The sequence below is a fragment of the Bombus affinis genome, chromosome 18 (assembly GCF_024516045.1).
Source record: "Bombus affinis isolate iyBomAffi1 chromosome 18, iyBomAffi1.2, whole genome shotgun sequence".
Lineage (NCBI taxonomy): Eukaryota > Metazoa > Arthropoda > Insecta > Hymenoptera > Apidae > Bombus > Bombus affinis.
The window spans coordinates 4,108,882-4,129,049 of NC_066361.1; the positions used below are offsets into that span (position 1 = coordinate 4,108,882).

General features: G+C 35.3%; 1 protein-coding gene and 1 long non-coding RNA gene across 3 annotated transcripts; both read left to right on the forward strand.

The window, feature by feature from the left end:
* The first annotated feature begins 1,879 nt into the window (after positions 1-1,879).
* Positions 1,880-15,837, forward strand: LOC126926498 (homeotic protein antennapedia-like). Its single transcript, XM_050742786.1, has 3 exons — positions 1,880-1,963; positions 9,194-11,570; positions 14,837-15,837. Exons 2-3 carry the CDS (start codon positions 10,793-10,795, stop codon positions 15,697-15,699), a joined length of 1,641 nt encoding a protein of 546 aa, XP_050598743.1. The 5' UTR covers positions 1,880-1,963; positions 9,194-10,792; the 3' UTR covers positions 15,700-15,837.
* A 1-nt stretch (position 15,838) lies between these two features.
* LOC126926686 (uncharacterized) lies at positions 15,839-19,637 on the forward strand. Of its 2 annotated transcripts, none has more exons than XR_007714774.1 (4): positions 15,839-16,993; positions 17,106-17,390; positions 17,706-17,817; positions 17,889-19,637. It is a non-coding gene; the product is annotated as an uncharacterized LOC126926686 (long non-coding RNA). The 2 variants fall into 2 exon arrangements; XR_007714773.1 differs by having other exon boundaries at positions 15,841-16,993; positions 17,692-17,817.
* Positions 19,638-20,168: the final 531 nt, after the last annotated feature.

Sequence of the window (20,168 nt, forward strand, 5' to 3'; positions counted from 1 at the left end):
TTAGTAATATATTAGTGTACATAACCTTTACCAACAATAAATTCGTTCAATGAAGCGAATCCAATGAAAATGATCTGTTAAATTTATCCATCTTTACAGATATTTATGTACTCTTACTCCTGTTTATGTGAACTTTTTCTCTATAGACCTCCATAAATCTCATTTATGTTTCTCTTGACATCATACTATTGCCAGTTGGATAGCAACTATTGAATACTTGAACAGAACTGTAGCAGGTATAAGGTCAGATGCATGATTGACCATTTAACATAAATGTAACATAACTGTAACAGGAGGTTTACTGTTACTAAATTGTCTTAATCCGTAGCAATAAAAAATTAAGCTGTTTGGAATTTGCCTGTTCTTAAAAAGCAGAAATTCGAACGGAACGTGGCAGAATTGGAATAAAGCGGATGGTAATTCGGATGTAATTACTTTTCTATACCAGAGATAATCCTTTGATGCGGTAGCTGTGACCCCCATTTCGCGGCGACTCACACCACGCGAGCATTCTTCGTATCCCGGTATCCCCCATTTTCATCGCCCCGGCTAGCCTTGGCTGAAGGCAATCCACCGTTAGACCCTGTCAAACTTCTAGATTACATTATACAAAAGCAGAGGCACGACTCGTCGATCTGGAAATCCGACCGCCGGGAATATTCGCCGTTATTTGGGAACAACCCTCTGGCCGAAATTGCCGCTGATTTAATATTTATCGAGGGACCTATTTAATCGGAATTTTATTGTTTTTCAGTTGTCAAATAAGTAACTTTTCGAGAGCAATGGAATTCGCCTAATTTTTCAATACTTTTCTTCGTGTAACATGATATGCGTATTTCTGTATTAGGTTTACAACGTCCTTTACAACGATATATCTTTATAAAAACATGAAAGCTAATCTGTCGAACGTTGCGATGTTTGTTTTGATTCGACTGTTGGGATATGTATAATTCTATGTAGACTAGGTTAGCTGCGTAGTAGCGATACTTGTATGTGAATATCAATGTGTGTAAGTATGCGTGTGCGCGACGTCTCGAAACAAAGGAATGTAATCTGTTCAGTTAGCGGTCTGGTATGGAAGAAGGTATGACGCGTGCAAGTGTTTATCGATAAATATCTTTGAAATCGTTTATCAAATAAATATATAACTATTCTAATATAAATTCTAAATGTAAATTTCGCGTTCCTATACCATTATTTCGGCTATTAAGATCCAAAATTCTCAATAAGAACAAAATGGATCATTCGATGAAATAATATGAAACGAAAAATGTTGTGCGTCCATTATTTCCTTATAATACGAAAGGAACTTTTCTTTTTAACTTATTTTACTTATTCCTTTTAATGGAGATTACGTTATTTAGATTCTAGGAGATTTCGTTGTGAATTTTCGAGTCTTTATAAGAATATATATTAGACGCGTGCAAGTGTTTATCGATAAATATCATTGACATCGTTTATCAAATAAATATATAACTATTCTAATATAAATTCTAAGTGTAAACTTCGCGTTCCTATACCATTATTTCGGCTATTAAGATCCAAAATTCTCAATAAGAACAAAATGGATCATTCGATGAAATAATATGAAACGAAAAATGTTGTGCGTCCATTATTTCCTTATAATACGAAAGGAACTTTTCTTTTTAACTTATTTTACTTATTCCTTTTAATGGAGATTACGTTATTTAGATTCTAGGAGATTTCGTTGTGAATTTTCGAGTCTTTATAAGAATATATATTAAAGTATTTTAATATATCTGTTGCATTCACATATACGTTACACCACGTCATTGCGATTATGTAACAATAAGTAACATCGTGCTACTGACACAGCCAGTGTATTTTTACTTTTCGTGTGTTTCAAGAAATTCCATTGGAGAAAAATCGTTAGAATAATCATCGCTGCTCAAAGCAAAGGCATTTCTCGCGAAGAAAATGTGCAGTTCCAGGGATGAGACAGGTAAATACAGATGTATTTTATTAGCATCGAACGTATTGATATTTAGAATAATTTTTACATGTTAGAGATCCTTCTCCATCGAACTCTTCGTTTGCTCTGATGTAGTAGGTTATCCGGAAAGTGTCTTTCTTTTGCAAACGTATTCTTTACGTGAAACCAAGTCTGTGAAATGTCGCAGTGTTTATCTCGACAGAACGAAATGGATGGCACGTAATTCGAGAAAATAATATAAAACAAAAATCCTCGTGCGTCTATTATTTCTCATAAAACGAAAGAAACTTTCCGGATAACCTAATAATTTGATTGCTAACATTTGCATAAAAACAAATGGAATAAAGAAAATTATATGAAAAATACAATACGCGAGGGGAAAAATAAACTTGCCTCACTGTTGTACTATCGAGTTTCTACGAACGTATTGTTGAAAATCAAATGCAAAATTACAAATTAACCATTTGGATTACCGTTAATTACTGTTAATGAAATTATATCGCAATTCATGGGAGAAATGATACGAGGCTGAGAGACTATTCCCTCATTAATAATAACGTTTTCTCATTGTTCAAAATTATGAAACATTATACACATGCGAGCTTACGTGACGTCAACCGTATACTCAGTGGAAAGAAACACGTTTCTACCATCAGTGTCGTAAAAGGTTACTGTATGGAACAGTTGGTATCGGTTCATCTTCCGAGTCATATTTCATGTGTACCTGTGTACAAATATCTAACGGAATCAAAGCTTGACAAGCATCAGTCATATAATTATCAACTTTAACGTACTCTTCGTCTTACTTATCGTTAAGCACTAGCAAAATGGAACGTTCAATCGGTGCACTTGATCTTCCGAGCAGCCATCGATATCTTAAGTACCTTGCGATAAGTATTTCGTAAACATAACCGTAGCATTCACGAAGAAATACCTTGCAGGAATATTTTTCGACACGATATGAAAATTAACTAAATATATTCGATTTTTGATTAAAGCTAGTTTGTCATTAAGGAATATTACAACTTAAGCAACACCCGGTATATGAATACGTCAACAACACAGGCATAATGTTATCTAAAATTAGCTCAAATTTCGTAAACATGAACGTAGTGACATGGACGAAGGAATACCTTGTAGGAATATTTTTCCACACGATATGAAAATTAACTAAATATATTCGATTTTTGATTAAAGCTAGTTTGTCATTAAGGAATATTACAATTTAAGCAACACCCGGTATATGAATACGTCAACAACACAGGCATAATGTTATCTAAAATTAGCTCAAATTTCGTAAACATGAACGTAGTGACATGGACGAAGGAATACCTCGTAGGAATATTTTTCCACACGATATGAAAATTAACTAAATATATTCGATTTTTGATTAACCCTTTGAGTGCTGAATAGTCACGGCCTATGCCGTCCGTACGGACGGCGCGCGTCTAGCGCGACGATCGCTGTGGGCGGAATACTTTTTCGTTAGACCGAGCTCTGTTGATTGGCTATTCAAAGCGCAAATCGTAATAAGTTATGGTAATTCTTTTGCGCGAGATTAAACGATTCAAGAGCGTTATTTTTTAGTTATTTTTAATTATTTATTATAAACGTTGAAATTTACAGTTAACTAGAATTTGGGTAACAAACTAGAAAACTAAATTTAGTAAATATAACGCGAGTTAATAATTTAGTTGTGTGTGAAAAATTCAATGCTTGAGGAAACTAAAGAAACCAGATGTACAGTTTTCTTACATGTGGTGACCGCTTCGACAATAACGAGCCACTATTGGCATTTGTTTACTGCCGTAAGGAATGCATTTATATTTGTTTCACACGAACGTAATAGTATTACTTGTGCGTAGGTGTTGAGAAAAATTGAAAGACCCATATATGCGTCCTTAGTCCATGCCGGGCGCTTACAGAAAACTCATATAGGTGTCCTTAGTCCACACCGATAGCTTTCGCCAGACGCCTATATGCGCCCACACCTATATGCGCCCATATAACTCGGAGGGTTAAAGCTAGTTTGTCATTAAGGAATATCACAATTTAAGCAAGACCCGGTATATGAATACGTCAGCTAGACAGGCATAATATTACCTAAAATCAGGTCAAATTTCGTAAACACGAACGCAGTAACATAGACGAAGGAATACCTCGTAGGAATATTTTTCAACACGATATGAAAATTAAGAAAATATATTCGATTTTTGAATAGATATGGTTTTTCATAAAAGGATATTATTGGTACTAAGAAATTGTTAACCTCAATTTTTGTATTCGGATCATTCGCCTACTACCGTATTATTTTTCTTCTATGCAAACATTGAAATTTGGAAATACCCGACCTTAATGAGGATACCCACCTGCATGCCAATATGACTTCTAATAATCGACCATTTTTAGTACCTCAATTATGTCCCATATAGCACTATTTGCAAAAGATTATTTCAAAATAATATTTTCGGAAAATACATCGTAATTAAATACCTTCGTGTTTATAAAAAGAATTTGAAGATACAAAAATGCACGGATTATGCGAAATATGCAAAAATATATAAAATATCGAAAACGTATTCGTTATAGTATCTCGGGAATAAAGCAAATTTCTACGTAGGTGCTAATTTCTGAATTATGTTCAGAAAAGCATAAATTTGCATAAAATCACGCAATTTACTCGTTGCCTAAAATCAACCGATATTTTCATTTACGTTGCAAAGTAAAAGAATAACGAAGTTGAACAACGAGGAGAATCTTCGGGTGACGATCGATCGATCGATCGATCGATCGATCACACGCTCGACGCTAGGCGGCACGCGAGACAGAAGTGGGCCAATATTAGCCTACATTTCACCGTAAATCGAGGCTGGCGTAATCGCAGACCGATCGACACGAAGGATTTTCCATACTAATCTGCGCCGCGGAGGGGAAGTTAAAACGCCATAAATTACCGGGACGGTCTACGACGACTGCCATGGCAGACAAGCGCGATCCAACGAGGGATTAGAGCGCCGTCTTGATAAGGCGTTTACGTCCTTCGTGGCTCTTACGTGAAACGACAACGACGATCAGCCTTTAACCGTCCTCGACGAAAAGCCTTTTGACTTTTCCAGTCGCGTTTATCCCGGTCTTCGATTCGTCGATGCAACTGAATGGAAAATTCCACCGTTTCGGATTAACCAGCGTTGCGTAAAATCGAATTAGTTTCCAGTTAACCATTCGAAAGGTCAGCTTCCTTAAATCGCCCGCCAATTGTATTTCGATCTTCGCATCGATTTCGTTCGAAACAACGTGCTTCCGTGGTTTATGAAAGTGATTCGAGGAAAGCGGATATAAAAGGACAGAAGTATCTTGTTCACGTATTCATATACCGGGTCTTGCTTAAATTCAGCAATCTAACTAACCTAAAAAGTATCTGTGAGAATAGCTTGAAAATAATTTCAAGATCATCAATTCAGTTTTTCGTGTCTATATCTATTTCTTCTATTATGTGTATGATGTTTTAAGCGACATTAAGACGAATTGAAGATAACTTTGCAACGATGTCGTATGCGGCGTTAGTAGCTTTTCAAAATCTTCCGTAGCAATAGAAATAAATTATTAAAAAATAATTTACTAAAAAGTAAACGTTCCTAAAAAAAGTTCTGCGTTCTAAAAAAAAAGTAAAAGCGTTCAGCGGGACACTAGCCAATTTCCTTTGCAATCAACGGCTAGAATTGCAAAGTTTAGGTTATAGCGTATGACATGTCCAATTTTTAGAGATTCGTACTTCATTGAAGATCAGAAATTAATAGAAAGCGGGTATATATATATATATATATATATATCTTACATCAGCAATTTATTATGATTTTGCCATTACATGCTTTGAATAATAAAAATACTCCCGTGGCGTCCTCAGTAAAACATGTGATTTCAGCGTGGCAGCCAAAGTGCTAAAAATGAGAAAAAGTTAGAAACGAGAAGTGTACTGACCTTTACAAAATTTCAAATTGGCATGATACGTTTTCTAGTATTTGTATATATATATATATACGTTTATGATACGTTGTATATTTGTATATATATACCTTTCCAAAATTTCAAATTGGCATGATACGTTTTTTAGTATTTGTATATATATATATATATATACACAAATATAGAAAGTATCATAATATACAAAGTATCATAATATACAAAGTATCATAATATACAAAGTATCATATTTTTAGCACTGACCTTTCCAAAATTTCAAATTGGCATGATACGTTTTCTAGTATTTGTATATATATATATATACGTTTATGATACGTTGTATATTTGTATATATATACCTTTCCAAAATTTCAGATTGGCATGATACGTTTTTTAGTATTTGTGTATATATATATATATACACAAATATAGAAAGTATCATAATATACAAAGTATCATAAACGTATATATATATACAAATATACAAAGTATCATAATATACAAAGTATCATATTTTTAGCACTGACCTTTCCAAAATTTCAAATTGGCATGATACGTTTCCTAGTATTTGTATATATATATATATACGTTTATGATACTTTGTATATTATGATACGTTGTATATTTGTATATATATACCTTTCCAAAATTTCAGATTGGCATGATACGTTTTTTAGTATTTGTATATATATATATATACACAAATATAGAAAGTATCATAATATACAAAGTATCATAAACGTATATATATATACAAATATACAAAGTATCATAATATACAAAGTATCATATTTTTAGCACTGACCTTTCCAAAATTTCAAATTGGCATGATACGTTTTCTAGTATTTGTATATATATATATATATACGTTTATGATACTTTGTATATTATGATACGTTGTATATTTGTATATATATACCTTTCCAAAACTTCAAATTGACATGATACGTTTTTTAGTATTTGTTTATATATATATATATAAACAAATATACAAAGTATCATAAACGTATATATATATATACAAATATACAAAATATCATAATATACATAGTATGATAAACGTGTATATATATATACAAATACTAGAAAACGTATCATGCCAATTTGAAATTTTGAAAAAGTCAGTGCTAAAAATAAGAAAAAGTAAGAAACGGGAAGTGTACTGACCTTTACAAAATTTCAAATTGGCATGATACGCTTTTTAGTATTTGTATATATATATATATATACATACACAAATATACAAAGTATCATAATATACAAAGTATCATAAACGTATATATATATACAAATATACAAAGTATCATATTTTTAGCACTGATCTTTCCAAAATTTACGTTTTCTAGTATTTGTATATATATATATATACGTTTATGATACTTTGTATATTATGATACTTTGTATATTTGTGTATATACATATACAAATACTAAAAGACGTATCACGCCAATTTGAAATTTTGTAAAGGTCAGTACACTTCTTGTTTCTAATTTTTTCTTATTTTTAGCACTTTGACTGCCACGCTGAAATCACATGTTTCACTGAGCATGCAATGGCAAAATCATAATAAATTGATGATGTAAGACAACATTCTTCCACAATGGACCGTTTATCTTATTGGTGGTTATTAGTGACCACCGTGGCGCCTTGGTAACATTTGATAGCGACATATCATAACAAGGCTTCGTTTATTTCAACAAACCATTCGCATTCGTTGTTTCGTCTTAAGCAAAACATGTAGAATATATCGTTGAAACGCGTAGAAGATATTAGTAAACAGTATTTACTCATTATACGTAATAGTATGTTCACACTTCTAACATCAATTATATGATCATAAAGCAGTATTTACTTATTTTATTTTCTAAGGTGTGTTTATAATAATATTCGTAGATTACCCGTCAAAGATATGGACGCAAGCACAGTGCACGGTTAGATGCAAGATTTGTCCTCATTTTCTTTTTATTCATATTCTAATGAAAATGTTTAATCGTTCAATGGGGCATTTTTTATTACAAAATGTCTTCTATTTATCGATTATATTCGAAATGCACTAAATGTCGATTCTCGTTCAATGTTCACAATTGTAAGAAGCTGAAGCGCTTCGATCACAGGAGAAATCGTGGCCATATATGAGCCACGTGGCGATTAAAGTGTTAAATGATTGAACGTGACCGTTGATAGAGCGTAAATAGAATATTATCAGGCGATGAAATTTTCTGAAACTAATATTACAATGACATTTGCAATTATTCGGTTTTATTTATAATTATGTCGAAGGATTTAAATGGATTCGAAAGTGGAAAAGGAGTACAGTTAACTACTTGGAATGCGTCGGCAAACATAGGATTAATTATAATTACTGTTTTAATCCACATTATAAATGTGTAATGTAAATCCATAGAGTAGGAAGAGTCAAGAATTGATTTTACATTTCATGGCTGCTATTATTAGCAGAATACATGGTTATTTATGCCATGTGGTTGTTGTTTGCTCTAGGGATTCAGTCTGTTCATTCTATCTTACCCTTATTATCCGTGTTCATCGTTCCGCATCGCTACACAAGCAATAAACTGTTAGAGTAAATAGGAAACTATTCTAAGTACAATAAATCCTCAAAAACAGAACCTGACATAATCTCACTAAAAGAAACCTAAGATTTAGCATATCTCTATTTATGTCTGCTGCCTGTGAAGAAAGGACTGTAAAATTTGGGTAGCAATTATGAAATTCTGCGTAGATTTTTTCACTAACACACTGAAAAATGTCATTGAAAATTCCCATTTTTCTAAATAGAACTCGAAAAATATTGTTATATTTATGGCTAGGGTAGTTTTATCTATGGCTACGGTAGGTTTATTCATGATTACGGTAGTTTTATTTATAATACATTTTGTTTTTTATATTAAAAAAAGTATTGTGCTTTAAATATATATTGCATAGTATATAGCATATTATGTATTATATATTATAATATATATTTTTGCATAGATATGTATATATAGCTTACATATTATGTGCATTCTCTGTATTTTTCCCAAATTCGAAAATATTCCATAAATGCATAAAAATTTCCAGTGTATTCGTTATAAAAAAAAAAAAGAAAGAAAAATACAGAAATATAGATTTTTCTATAGAAAAAGTCGGTCTAGATTCTAAGAATGGAATCAATGAAAGAAACAGTGGCAAACTGTGGTTTTTCTGTTGAGCCACCCCCTCAACCCCCTATGAACAGAACACGATATTCTTTTTCCTTCAAGCAACGATTTTTGTCCGTAGAACGGTTCAACGTGGAAAAAGAGAGCGTTCGCTCGTCGAGGAGGAGGAGGCAGTGGCCAAGGGGGTGGTATAGAAAGGTTGGTTGGAAAACCGGTGGCGCGAGCCTGCAGACAGCTCTCAGCGCGGAAGGAAAATAGCCGATACCGTTAGAAGGGAAAAACCAAGAAGAAAAGAGAAAATAGACGAGGGGGCAAGGGGTGCAATGGTAAAGAAAAAGAGAATGTTGGATGTTACCGGGCAACGGGAATAGCCGTGGAATGACGCTGATCAATTTCTCGCTTTGGTGTCTGGGAAGCTGGACCGTGAACCGATTCCGCATCGTTTCTGCTGAGATTTATTCCCAGTTGTCATGAAATAAAAATAAATCAGAATTCCCCACTATTTGATGTATTTGACAATCGGTTGACGCCCGAGATGTATAACATTTGTTTTTCCACGAGATGGCTTTTAATTGGAAAAACGTAAGATAATAGAGGAATTGGAAAAATGTCATTTCCATAGAAAAATAATAATTGCATATGCATATGCATATGCATAATGCATATTCCGCATTGAAAATGTACATTTACAAATGTTCGCATTTTAAACAATTTCGAACATTTAAAATTTTCATAAAGCTACGCTATATTTAAATTTCATTTAAACGTAGTGGCTTACAATATTCAAGTAAAATTACTTGAATTACTTGTTTTGATGAACGTAGAGTTACAGAACATTTGAACGCAATTATGCAAATATACAGTTACAAAATATCCCTTAGTTGAATTGTATTTGTGAATTCACCACCGGGGGGTCCGGTCATTGTTTACATGCAACGGGATACCTGAGAGACAGTATTATCCTAAATTCCGGATTAGCAATTCTGAGCTTATCACGTTGTCATCTCGTAATTTGTCTAACCTTGACTAGATCGAAGAAGTCGATAGAAAAATTCTTTAAGACTATTGCGAGGTGAGAGAAAAATTATCCGAGAAATAAGACGAAGTCCAGGAAAATGAAGCAAATACGAAAACAACGTCAACTTGCCCTGAAAAATTTACTTATAAAAATAGTTTTCCAAGAACACAATATTTATTGGAAAAAGAAAACAATTAAATCGAATGGACGGCCAGATGTGCGAGAAATAATACAAGATACGAAAAGAATATTCCAAGATCATTCCAGATTATTCCAAATATTCCAGACTCGCTGCAAGATGTTATTTGCATAAAGTAATAAAATTGTATTAGGAGTATACACGTTTTTATGGGCTCTAAGTTACTGTTTTAAGTTATTCAACGATAAGAGGATTAGTGAAAAGTTTTGTACAGCCTATTGTCTGGGAAATTCTAAGCGATGACTACTTTGTCCCCTCAGGCCCCAATTGCAGTAGATCGAGTGTGGTCGACAACGCCCCCAAAAGGCAAAAGGGTTTACCTTCGGAAAATCGATGGTTCTGATTGGTTGGGCCCGATGGGCAGCTAGAATCTATAAATTAGCAAGAAATGCTTCGACTTTATTCAGTAGTGCGTGAAACTCTAGTGAAGATTTCAAGTGAACTAAGTAGAGAACTAGTCGAAAAATAGTTGTCATTTCGAAGACATCAGCAAAGCAAGGGAGATGAACAATTATCCATCGGAGAATAACATGGCCGGCAACAACTCGCCTATGTCGTCGAGGAGCATCGGATCTTCATCCGCTTCGCCCGCATCCAGCTACAATAACGATTACTACGCTGCATACCAGAATAGCTTGCCTGTATACTATAACGGACAAATCTTGTGGGAGATGAACGGGCGCAGGAACGATATGTGGATGAACGAAGGACGAAGGGAATACATGCAGCATATACAGGCAACAACGCAACAGAGACCGGGAATAACGCAACAGATACCGACGATAGTGCAACAGATACCGGCAATAATGCAGCAGGCACCGGCAATAATGCAGCAGGCACCGGCAATAATGCAGCAGGCACCGGCAATAGTGCAACAGGCACCGGAAATAATGCAACGGGCACCGGCAATAATGCAACAGGCACCGGAAATAATGCAACGGGCACCAGCAATAATGCAACGGGCACCGGCAATAATGCAACGGGCACCGGCAATAATGCAGCAGGCACCGGCAATAATGCAACAGATACCGACGATAGAGCAACAGATACCGACGATAGAGCAACAGATACCGACGATAGAGCAACAGATACCGACGATAGAGCAAGAGATACCGACGATAGAGCAACAGATACCGCCAATAATGCAGCAGGTACAGGCAACGACGCAACAGGCACAGGCAATGACGCAACGGGCACAGGCAACGATGCAACAGGCACAGGCAACAGCGCAGTGCAGTGGAGTTCCTACTGTAGCAAGGAAGGATTTGTCATCAGCCAAAGGTATTTATCTTGAAATTTATTTGTTTTTGTAGAACTCAATTTCCTTCGGATGGTTAAGTAACGTTTAGTTGATCTTTGAAATTGTTCTGATTTAAAAGAATTATTTTTACTTCATATTCTTACAAATTCAAATTAATTCTTCGCAATCCTTTGCGGAACAGAAGAGTGTAGTATAGGTTTTCGTTTAGAACAATTCAGAAGTGTGAATAATTTCTATACCGAATTGTTAAAAATATTTGGAGAATTTTTATCTAATAGAAAATTTGGTTAAACAACTATCCATCGGTTGACGCTCGAAATGTATAACATTTGCTTTTTCACGAGATGACTCTTAATTGGAAAAATGTAAGATAATAGAGAAATTGGAAAAATGTCATTTCCATGGAAAAATAATAAACGTAGATATCTGAATCGGTAGATTATTACGGATGCAAAAATTATACATTGCATATTCCATATTGAAAATTTACATTTACAAATGTATATAATATATAATATTTAGATTTGTAGATCTAACGTTTCTTAAAATATCATAATATCCACGTAAATGAGGTTTATTAAAAAAGTTTACTTTTATTTTATTAATCTTGTTCATAAAAATTGTCCGCTTTTATTTCATCAATCTTGTTCGGTTAAAATATTTATATATCTACTAGTGCTCATTTAACGAAGCATTTAAAATAGTGCATTTTCTTTATTTTTGGATAGAAAATAGGTAAAATTAACGCAGGTTTAAAATTAGCCGATTACAAAGGAAAAGAAAACACGCGAGCGTTTTTATTTGATAGGTAAAATTACACAGTAACGTTAAACAAGAACGTCCGACGCCGTCGCAGATTCTACAGCAAATAGACGTTCCTGTAGACATTATTGAATCAAGTTTGATTAACGAGCTGCCCATTTAGGAGACTTTAGTCTCGAGGGATTATAAAACGGCGCTCTCGTCCCGCTTGCTCGTCGATGCTCTACATAGGTTTACATAAAACAGAGTCACCAGATGATGGACTGCTATCCTTGGGTCAGTGGTGACACGTTTATTGGTTGCGAAAATACACCTTAATTATCTCGATATCATAGTTTTCAGCTTCATTGAAAATTCTTCATTTCGGCAAATTTTGTATTTGAAAAATCTTCTCTATCCTTAAGAAAATTTCGTCTAATCATATTTAAATCAGGGGATGACTCCTTCTTCGAATATTTCCTTATCGTTTCTATGTTTCAAGAATTTTGATGAAATTAGCTTATCAACGAGGTCGATAGACAGATAACGTCCTTATCATGTTCGTTACTAGCTTCACGATCGAGCGTGTTTCTACGTTCGTGGTTCGATCAGAATGTGAAAATCCGGCGTCCATTTTCGACGATAACGTTTCCCCGAATGTTACTAGAATGTTTCTTCCCCTCAGGGCATCGATATGCCCAGAAATACCTAAAGAACGTGCAGTTCGCATCGCATGTCGCAACAGGCTGTTGACGTATCGATAGACGCAGATAAAATATCGAAACGTGCACACGTGTTTAATTATGTACAAATTTCTATCCGTCGCTTTCGATCAGTTTAGTAGGTTGCACAGGAAAATTAGGAATTCTATTTCTTTTCATTCATTGAAGTCTCCGATAGAGCGTTCGAGTCTTCTACAGGTACAGAAAGTGTTACCTGGATCCACATAATTTTCAAACAAATTTCAATTCAATCGTGAGAAACGACAAAGAATTCGAACAGTAAAAAGAAAGAAGAAATCATAAATATACTATATCTAAATAATTATGAATTAAATGGAAGACGATAATTTTTGGGATAGTTTCAATTTCATAGCACATTTTCCGTCGATTATTTCCGTTTTTCACAGCTTCCCTGGCAGAGTCAGGTTGCGTCAGACAACGTCGTTTATCAATCATCGATCGACAAATTGTCGCGTGCGAGCCTCGCGACCTCAACGACTAGGCGGTTCTCTTTGTTTCATCTGTGTCATTGACGAATCGTATTTGCTTGTAAATTCACGCCAGGACCATTTAATCCAATAACACGGCTTCAGTGTTGAGCCTTTGAGTCGCACAGCGGGAACATAGCCACCTCGTGAGCTGACGAGTTTCCCACTGAGCGACCCTTGACACCTTCTCCATTCGCATTCTCCGGACGATTCCTGTTTCTACATGGAAATTATATTTCTATCCCGTCGGAGTTACACATTCGAAGAATCTTATGTGAACAATTCGTTGAAAACACAAGTTCTTTGCTAAAAAGATAATCGACTTACGTTTATAAAACTTTCATTTAAAAGTTATATTTTCACCGTGTTATAATCGCGAATGTATATCGTATATGTCGTACATGTTGTTATGCCCCGAGGCTTACTAACCGGCCGTGTTTTTAACCGTCTCCCTTGGTACCACACTATCGCAGACAGATCGTCTTACATGACCGGCGAGATATACACAAAGCATCGATAAACACATAGTTGTCGTCAAGCAGCGAGTTCTAGAAAACATCGTTTCGCCTTTCGTCCGTTAGTTTGTTTACGCAAAAAAAGTGGTATACGTGATCACAGGCTTAAACTGTTGCGGGACCCGAGCGTGGTGGGGATCGTCTCCCAGAGAAGACAAAGAACAAAATCGAAGGGCAGTCAGTATGATTTGAGGATTCAAACCGAATACGTCGAGAGGTTTAGAGAAATAGATCGCTTAGTCGAAGAAATAAGTGGAGAAATATGATACAGTCGAGTGGAATTATAAAATAAACTAGTTATATCATCGTTAAATCATTTGTAATGTGTTAATTATAATTTTAAATTTCGTTAAAAGTAGAGGCGTATATTAACTCCGTTAATTCAGTGTTAAACTCATTTCAACTACCCCTGTTATCCTAATCGAAACAGGGGAACGACTGATTCGCGGCGTTGACTATTAGAATCATAACGAGAATTTACGCCTCTCGCTGACGCGTTTCCTCGCGATCGCGTGTCTCCGGGAAAATGTTCAATGTGTAAGTATAATCTTAAAAAAAAGAAAAATAGTCGGTTTGAAAGAAAAATTTCTTGTGAAAGAAATGGTCAACTTATTTTTATAAATTCTAAGCTATTTCCAAATGGACGAAAATTATTTCTTTATCATATAGAAATTAGAAATATAAAATCTTCTAAATCAGAACAATTCTACTATGAATTCCTATTCTTATAAATTCCGAAAACTCTAATTTCCCTAACTATAATTTTTAATACATCTTCTCGGACATATTCATTAAATAAAAGATACGTTTTTAATTTCAGAACAAAAAAGAAAAACGATTAAACGTTCCCGAACGGCATACACCAGTGCGCAATTAGTTGTGTTGGAGAAAGAATTTAAAAGTATGCATTACCTGTGTCGTCCACGACGTATTGAAATGGCAGCATCACTTTCCTTAACTGAAAGACAAATCAAAATCTGGTTCCAAAATCGCAGGATGAAGCATAAAAAGGATCAGGTTTCGAAAGCTGAATCCAATGTCGAACCTGCGATTTCCACGGCTGCCATTTCAAACAATATGACCAATAGCGCACCGACCGCCAATTCTAACGTTGCAAACTTAGCGACGAATAATATTACGCACGCGTATACGACTAACGCCGCAACCATTCCACAAGCACAACCAAGATCATCTTGCATGTTCGATAATCCCCAGTATGGCAGTCAACATATATACGCTCCTGAGAACGCGGTTTACTACTCTAATCAAGGTTTGTCAACACAACGTCAGTTGCCAGACCGATATCTCAACAACATACATCAACCATACAATTATACGATGTACAATGCACAACCGCGATACGAAAGTCAAATGCAATATCCACAGCCTGAAAATGCAAATCATATGCAACAATGTTTGTATATGGTTCCAACGGAGAACGCGCATCAGTATCATTACAATGTGGATAACAACGTTCAACAACAACCGGTGGAACAACAACCGGTGGAACAACAACCGGTGGAACAGCAACCGGTGGAACAGCAACCGGTGGAAATGCCAGACGTAAACAATCATATGCAGGCTAGTACGTCCAATGGATCAAATTCTGCAGAAGCGGGTGTAGGTTTGGAGGATGTGATTCGCAGCAGTCTGGCGGATCTTGCAGATTTATTAGATTTGTGAATTATGTAAATATATATAAAAATTTGTAAGGACTTTCGATTTCATAAATTTAGTAAATTTCTGAATTATGTAAATAGGTAGACAAATTTGTAAATTATGTAAATTTATAAATAAATTTGTACATTATTTCAATTTTAACTTCGAAGACAGTTGCTATTATATAATCCTTTTAGTTTCCTAAAATTCTAGTAGTATATTAGGTTGTCCGGAAAGTGTGTTTCTTTCGCAAACGTGTTCTTTACAACAATGCACCTTCGTACGAACATGAAACCAAGTCTGTGAAATGTCGCCGTGTTTATCTCAACAGAACAAAATGGATCGTACGTAATTCGACAAAATAATATAAAACAAAAATAGTTGTGCGTCTATTATTTCCTTATAAAACGAAAGAAACTTTCCGGATAACCTAATATACACTAGTATCAAGAACATACATTTAAACTTCATTGCTTTTGATAGAAAAATTAGAGTAGATTATAAGATAGTCAATTCATAATTAAGCTGAAAAGAAAATGTTAGTGGAATAAAAATGAACGACAGGTCAGCTGTTTCTAATTTGCTTACAGAGATCCAGATTGAAAGGATTGATTGTTTCTAATGTAAATGTAAGATAGTGCATAGAAACTCGACACAGAATTCGGTCACGACTTTTATTAAATAGATAGCTGATGATTGAATGCTTGCGATAATTACACAGTACGGTACAATGCACGCTTACGTCATGAATAGGTGGAAATAACGGAGATAGTGATAAATACAGTTTACGGTTAAGCAACTACGCGCTTTTGATTTTATCTTAGTAGCCATACCGACTTTAAGTAAGGGTAGACGTTAATTGTTTCATAAGTAAAACTCTTCCTTTAGATACAATCAGGAGAAGTAATGATGCCAAGATATTGACTAAAAAGTAAAGAAAAAAATATTTTACGGATTTATATCGTCGATAAGAATTTCATACCTACGTGGATACAAAAAAAAATTGAAAAATTATATTTTCCAAAAAAATTGTTCCAAAGTGTGTTTGTAACCTCGAAAAATTTAAATCTTCACGGTTAATCTTCTTCTTTAAGTAAGGTTCAATTTCATTTTCCATTTGCTACCCAAAGAATGTCGAAGAATTAAACGTTCTCTAAAAAGTTCTGCGTTCAAAAAATAGTAAATGCGTTCTGCGGGACACTAACCATTTTCCTTTGCAATCAACGGCTAGAATTGCAAATTTTAGGTTATGGCGTATGACATGACCAATTTTTACAGATTCATACTTCATTGAAGATCAGAAATTAATAGAAAGCGGGTATGTATATCTGTACACAGATACTAAAAAATTAAAGTTCAGCGTAGCATGCCAATTTGAAATTTTTGAAAGGTCAGTACACTTCTTGTTTCTAATTTTTTCTTATTTTTAGCACTTTGACTGCCACGCTGGACGCCACGGGAGTATTCATGTAATGGCAGAATAATAATAAATTGATGACGTAAGACAACATTCTTCCACAATGGACCGATTATCTTATTGGTGGTGACGGGTGACCACCGTGGCGCCTTGGTAGCAGTTGATATCGACAGACGATAACAAAGCTTCGTTTATTTAAAACAAACCATTCGTATTCGTTGTTTCGCCGTAAGCAAAACGTGCAGAATATATTGGTGAACGTGTAGAAGTATTTGCTCATGCTATATATAACAGTAAGGTACGTTCACACTTCTAACCTCAATTATATGATCATAAAGCAGTATTTACTTATTATATTTTCTAAGGTGTGTTTATAATAATATTCGTAGATTACCCCTCAAAGATATAGATGCAAACACAGTGCACAGTTAGATGCAAGATTTGTCCTCATTTTCTTTCTATTGATGTTCTAATGAAAATGTTTAATTGTTCAGTGGGGCACTTTTTATTTCAAGATGTCTTCTAACCTCAATTATATGATCATAAAGCAGTATTTACTTATTATATTTTCTAAGGTGTGTTTATAATAATATTAGCAGATTACCACTCAAAGATATGGATGCAAACACAGTGCACAGTTAGATGCAAGATTTGTCCTCATTTTCATTTTATTGATGTTCTAATGAAAATGTTTAATTGTTCGATGGGGCACTTTTTATTCCAAGGTATTTTCTATTTATCGATTATATTCAAAATGCCCTAACTGTCTATTTTCATTCAATTTTTACAATTGTAGGCAGTTGGAGCGCTTCGGTCGCCGATAACCACCGTGGTGTCACAGAAGAAACCGTGGCGAGTCATATATGATCCAGGTGGCAGTCAAAGTGTTAGTAAAATATATATACATATATATTTGATATTGGAGAAAATTGAACGTAGATCTTACGACGCAAGAAATGATATAGCGAAAGTGAATGGATAAAATAAGCTTGCAATCCGAGTGTTGGAAGAAACTCGTCTACCGTGAGAATCATTTACATAGCGAATTGATTTTGTGGAAGGCTGCTTTCAACAAATTCCACCTAGGAAGTCGAGAGCTCAGCCAACACGTCAATCGGCGTCGATCGACAAGAGGAGGCCGAGCGTCCGGCAGAAAGAAAAAGCAATTTCTTGGCGCGCTAATGTCGTCGAAAATGAATTTTTCACGCGGATACGGAAGTTGGTCGACGCTCCACGTTGCTCGCGTGTACACTTGCTCCGTAACGTCGCACGTACATACACGAGGACGCGCGAGCACGTGCACCAACACGACCGTCTGCATAGCCGTGCAAGACTTGCCACGTCACCGGCACTCGGATCCGCGTCTATCTGTCAGTTTCCAGTCTCAAACAAGATGGATGGCTGGCGAATGGAAATCATGGTTGAAACCCAACCCCACACCTTTGCATCCTTCCATCGGGTGGAAAGGGAGACGAAGAAAGAGAGAGAATGCGAGAGGGAGGACGCCCCACCATTCTGTTTGCGACCACCCTTATACCGAGAGAGCCACCACCCTCGCGTTATTCCGCGCTTCGATCTCGTATCATCCCCTTTCGCGTCTTTTGTGCTTTAAAATACAAATACGCCGGAGGAAGGAGATCGCACGCAACCTCCTTTTTTCCCTCTTCGATTTAATATCTGTCGGATCGCGTACTTTTTTCATGGCGACGTTTTTAAGTTTTTAGAACAGCCGCTCGACGATTTTGTACGATAGAATTTTCAGCTTGCGTTAGGCTAAGATTAGATCGTTAATGTGCTTGCCGGTTGAGCAATAAGTTTAGATATAGATATAGAAAATTGTTATAGGAAAGAATAGGAAAATATATATCTTTTCATAGAGGATAATATGTGTTCATAAAGAGATAAAAGTTTGCCTTTGATTAGGTAGGTTTTAGGTAGGTATCATATTCATTAGACACGGTTCTTTCTTTTAGAATAGTATTAGGTTGTAAGATAATATAAGATGATAATAGATGAACAACAATGTCTGTTTTATATTATTTTATTGAGTTAGGTATGGTCCATTTCGTCATAATTCTATTATCATATTCGTGCACAATTCAATAAACTGATATAAAACAGAAAACATTGTGCGTCTATTATTTCCTTATAAAACGAAAGAAACTTTCCGGACAACCTAATAGTTCGTGCCGAATGGTAGATCCTCTTTTTTGATTTGTAAAGTAGAAAATATGAGATTCACGGTCGAAGCGTGGTATGATCCGCGCTGAATTGATCGGAATCTGCTACCATCGTGGGAAATGGCGCTATTCATACCATACATTATGTATGATTAGCATGTAGTCTTCAGGGTTTTATATTTCAACATAGCAATACGAAAGTATTAGGTTGTCCGATAAGTTTCTTTCATTTCTTAAGGTGATAATAGATGAACAACAATTCCTGTTTTATTATTATATTATTTTATTGAATCAGATATGATCCATTTCTATTTCTATTATTATGTTCCTGCATAATTCAATAAACTAATATAAAAGAAAAAACATTGTGCGTCTACTATTTCCTTATAAAACGAAAGAAACTTTCCGGATAACCTAATAGCAATGGAAGGTTGTACAGGCACTGTCATGGAGAGTTAGTTAAAAAAGTTTTTTCTATCAAATATTTGTAACTACCAACATTGTTCTAACACCATCTTGAAAGTAAATTCTCCTTTCATAAAAAACAAGGTTTCAATGTCATCCGCATTTTCCGCTTCTTTCTCGAAGATATGTCGAACTTGATAAAACTGATCGAACGTTTTTATTTACGTCGATAAAGGCACTGTCGAAGCGAACAGAGATCTGAGAAAGGGGAACAGTAGGAAGCGGCTAGGGTATTTATTTCCTCGGAAGCTCTCTTAGGGAATTTCGATTCGAGATTCACAGAAACAGTCGGTACAAGTTGTGCGTGGACTCGCGTGAACGTGCATTCTGCCAATAAATACAATGGACCATAGGATGGCTGTGGATCTACAGCGGGATCTATAAGCATTTGAATCTGAATCGGACGTTTCTTACCGCCTTTACTCGCGAAT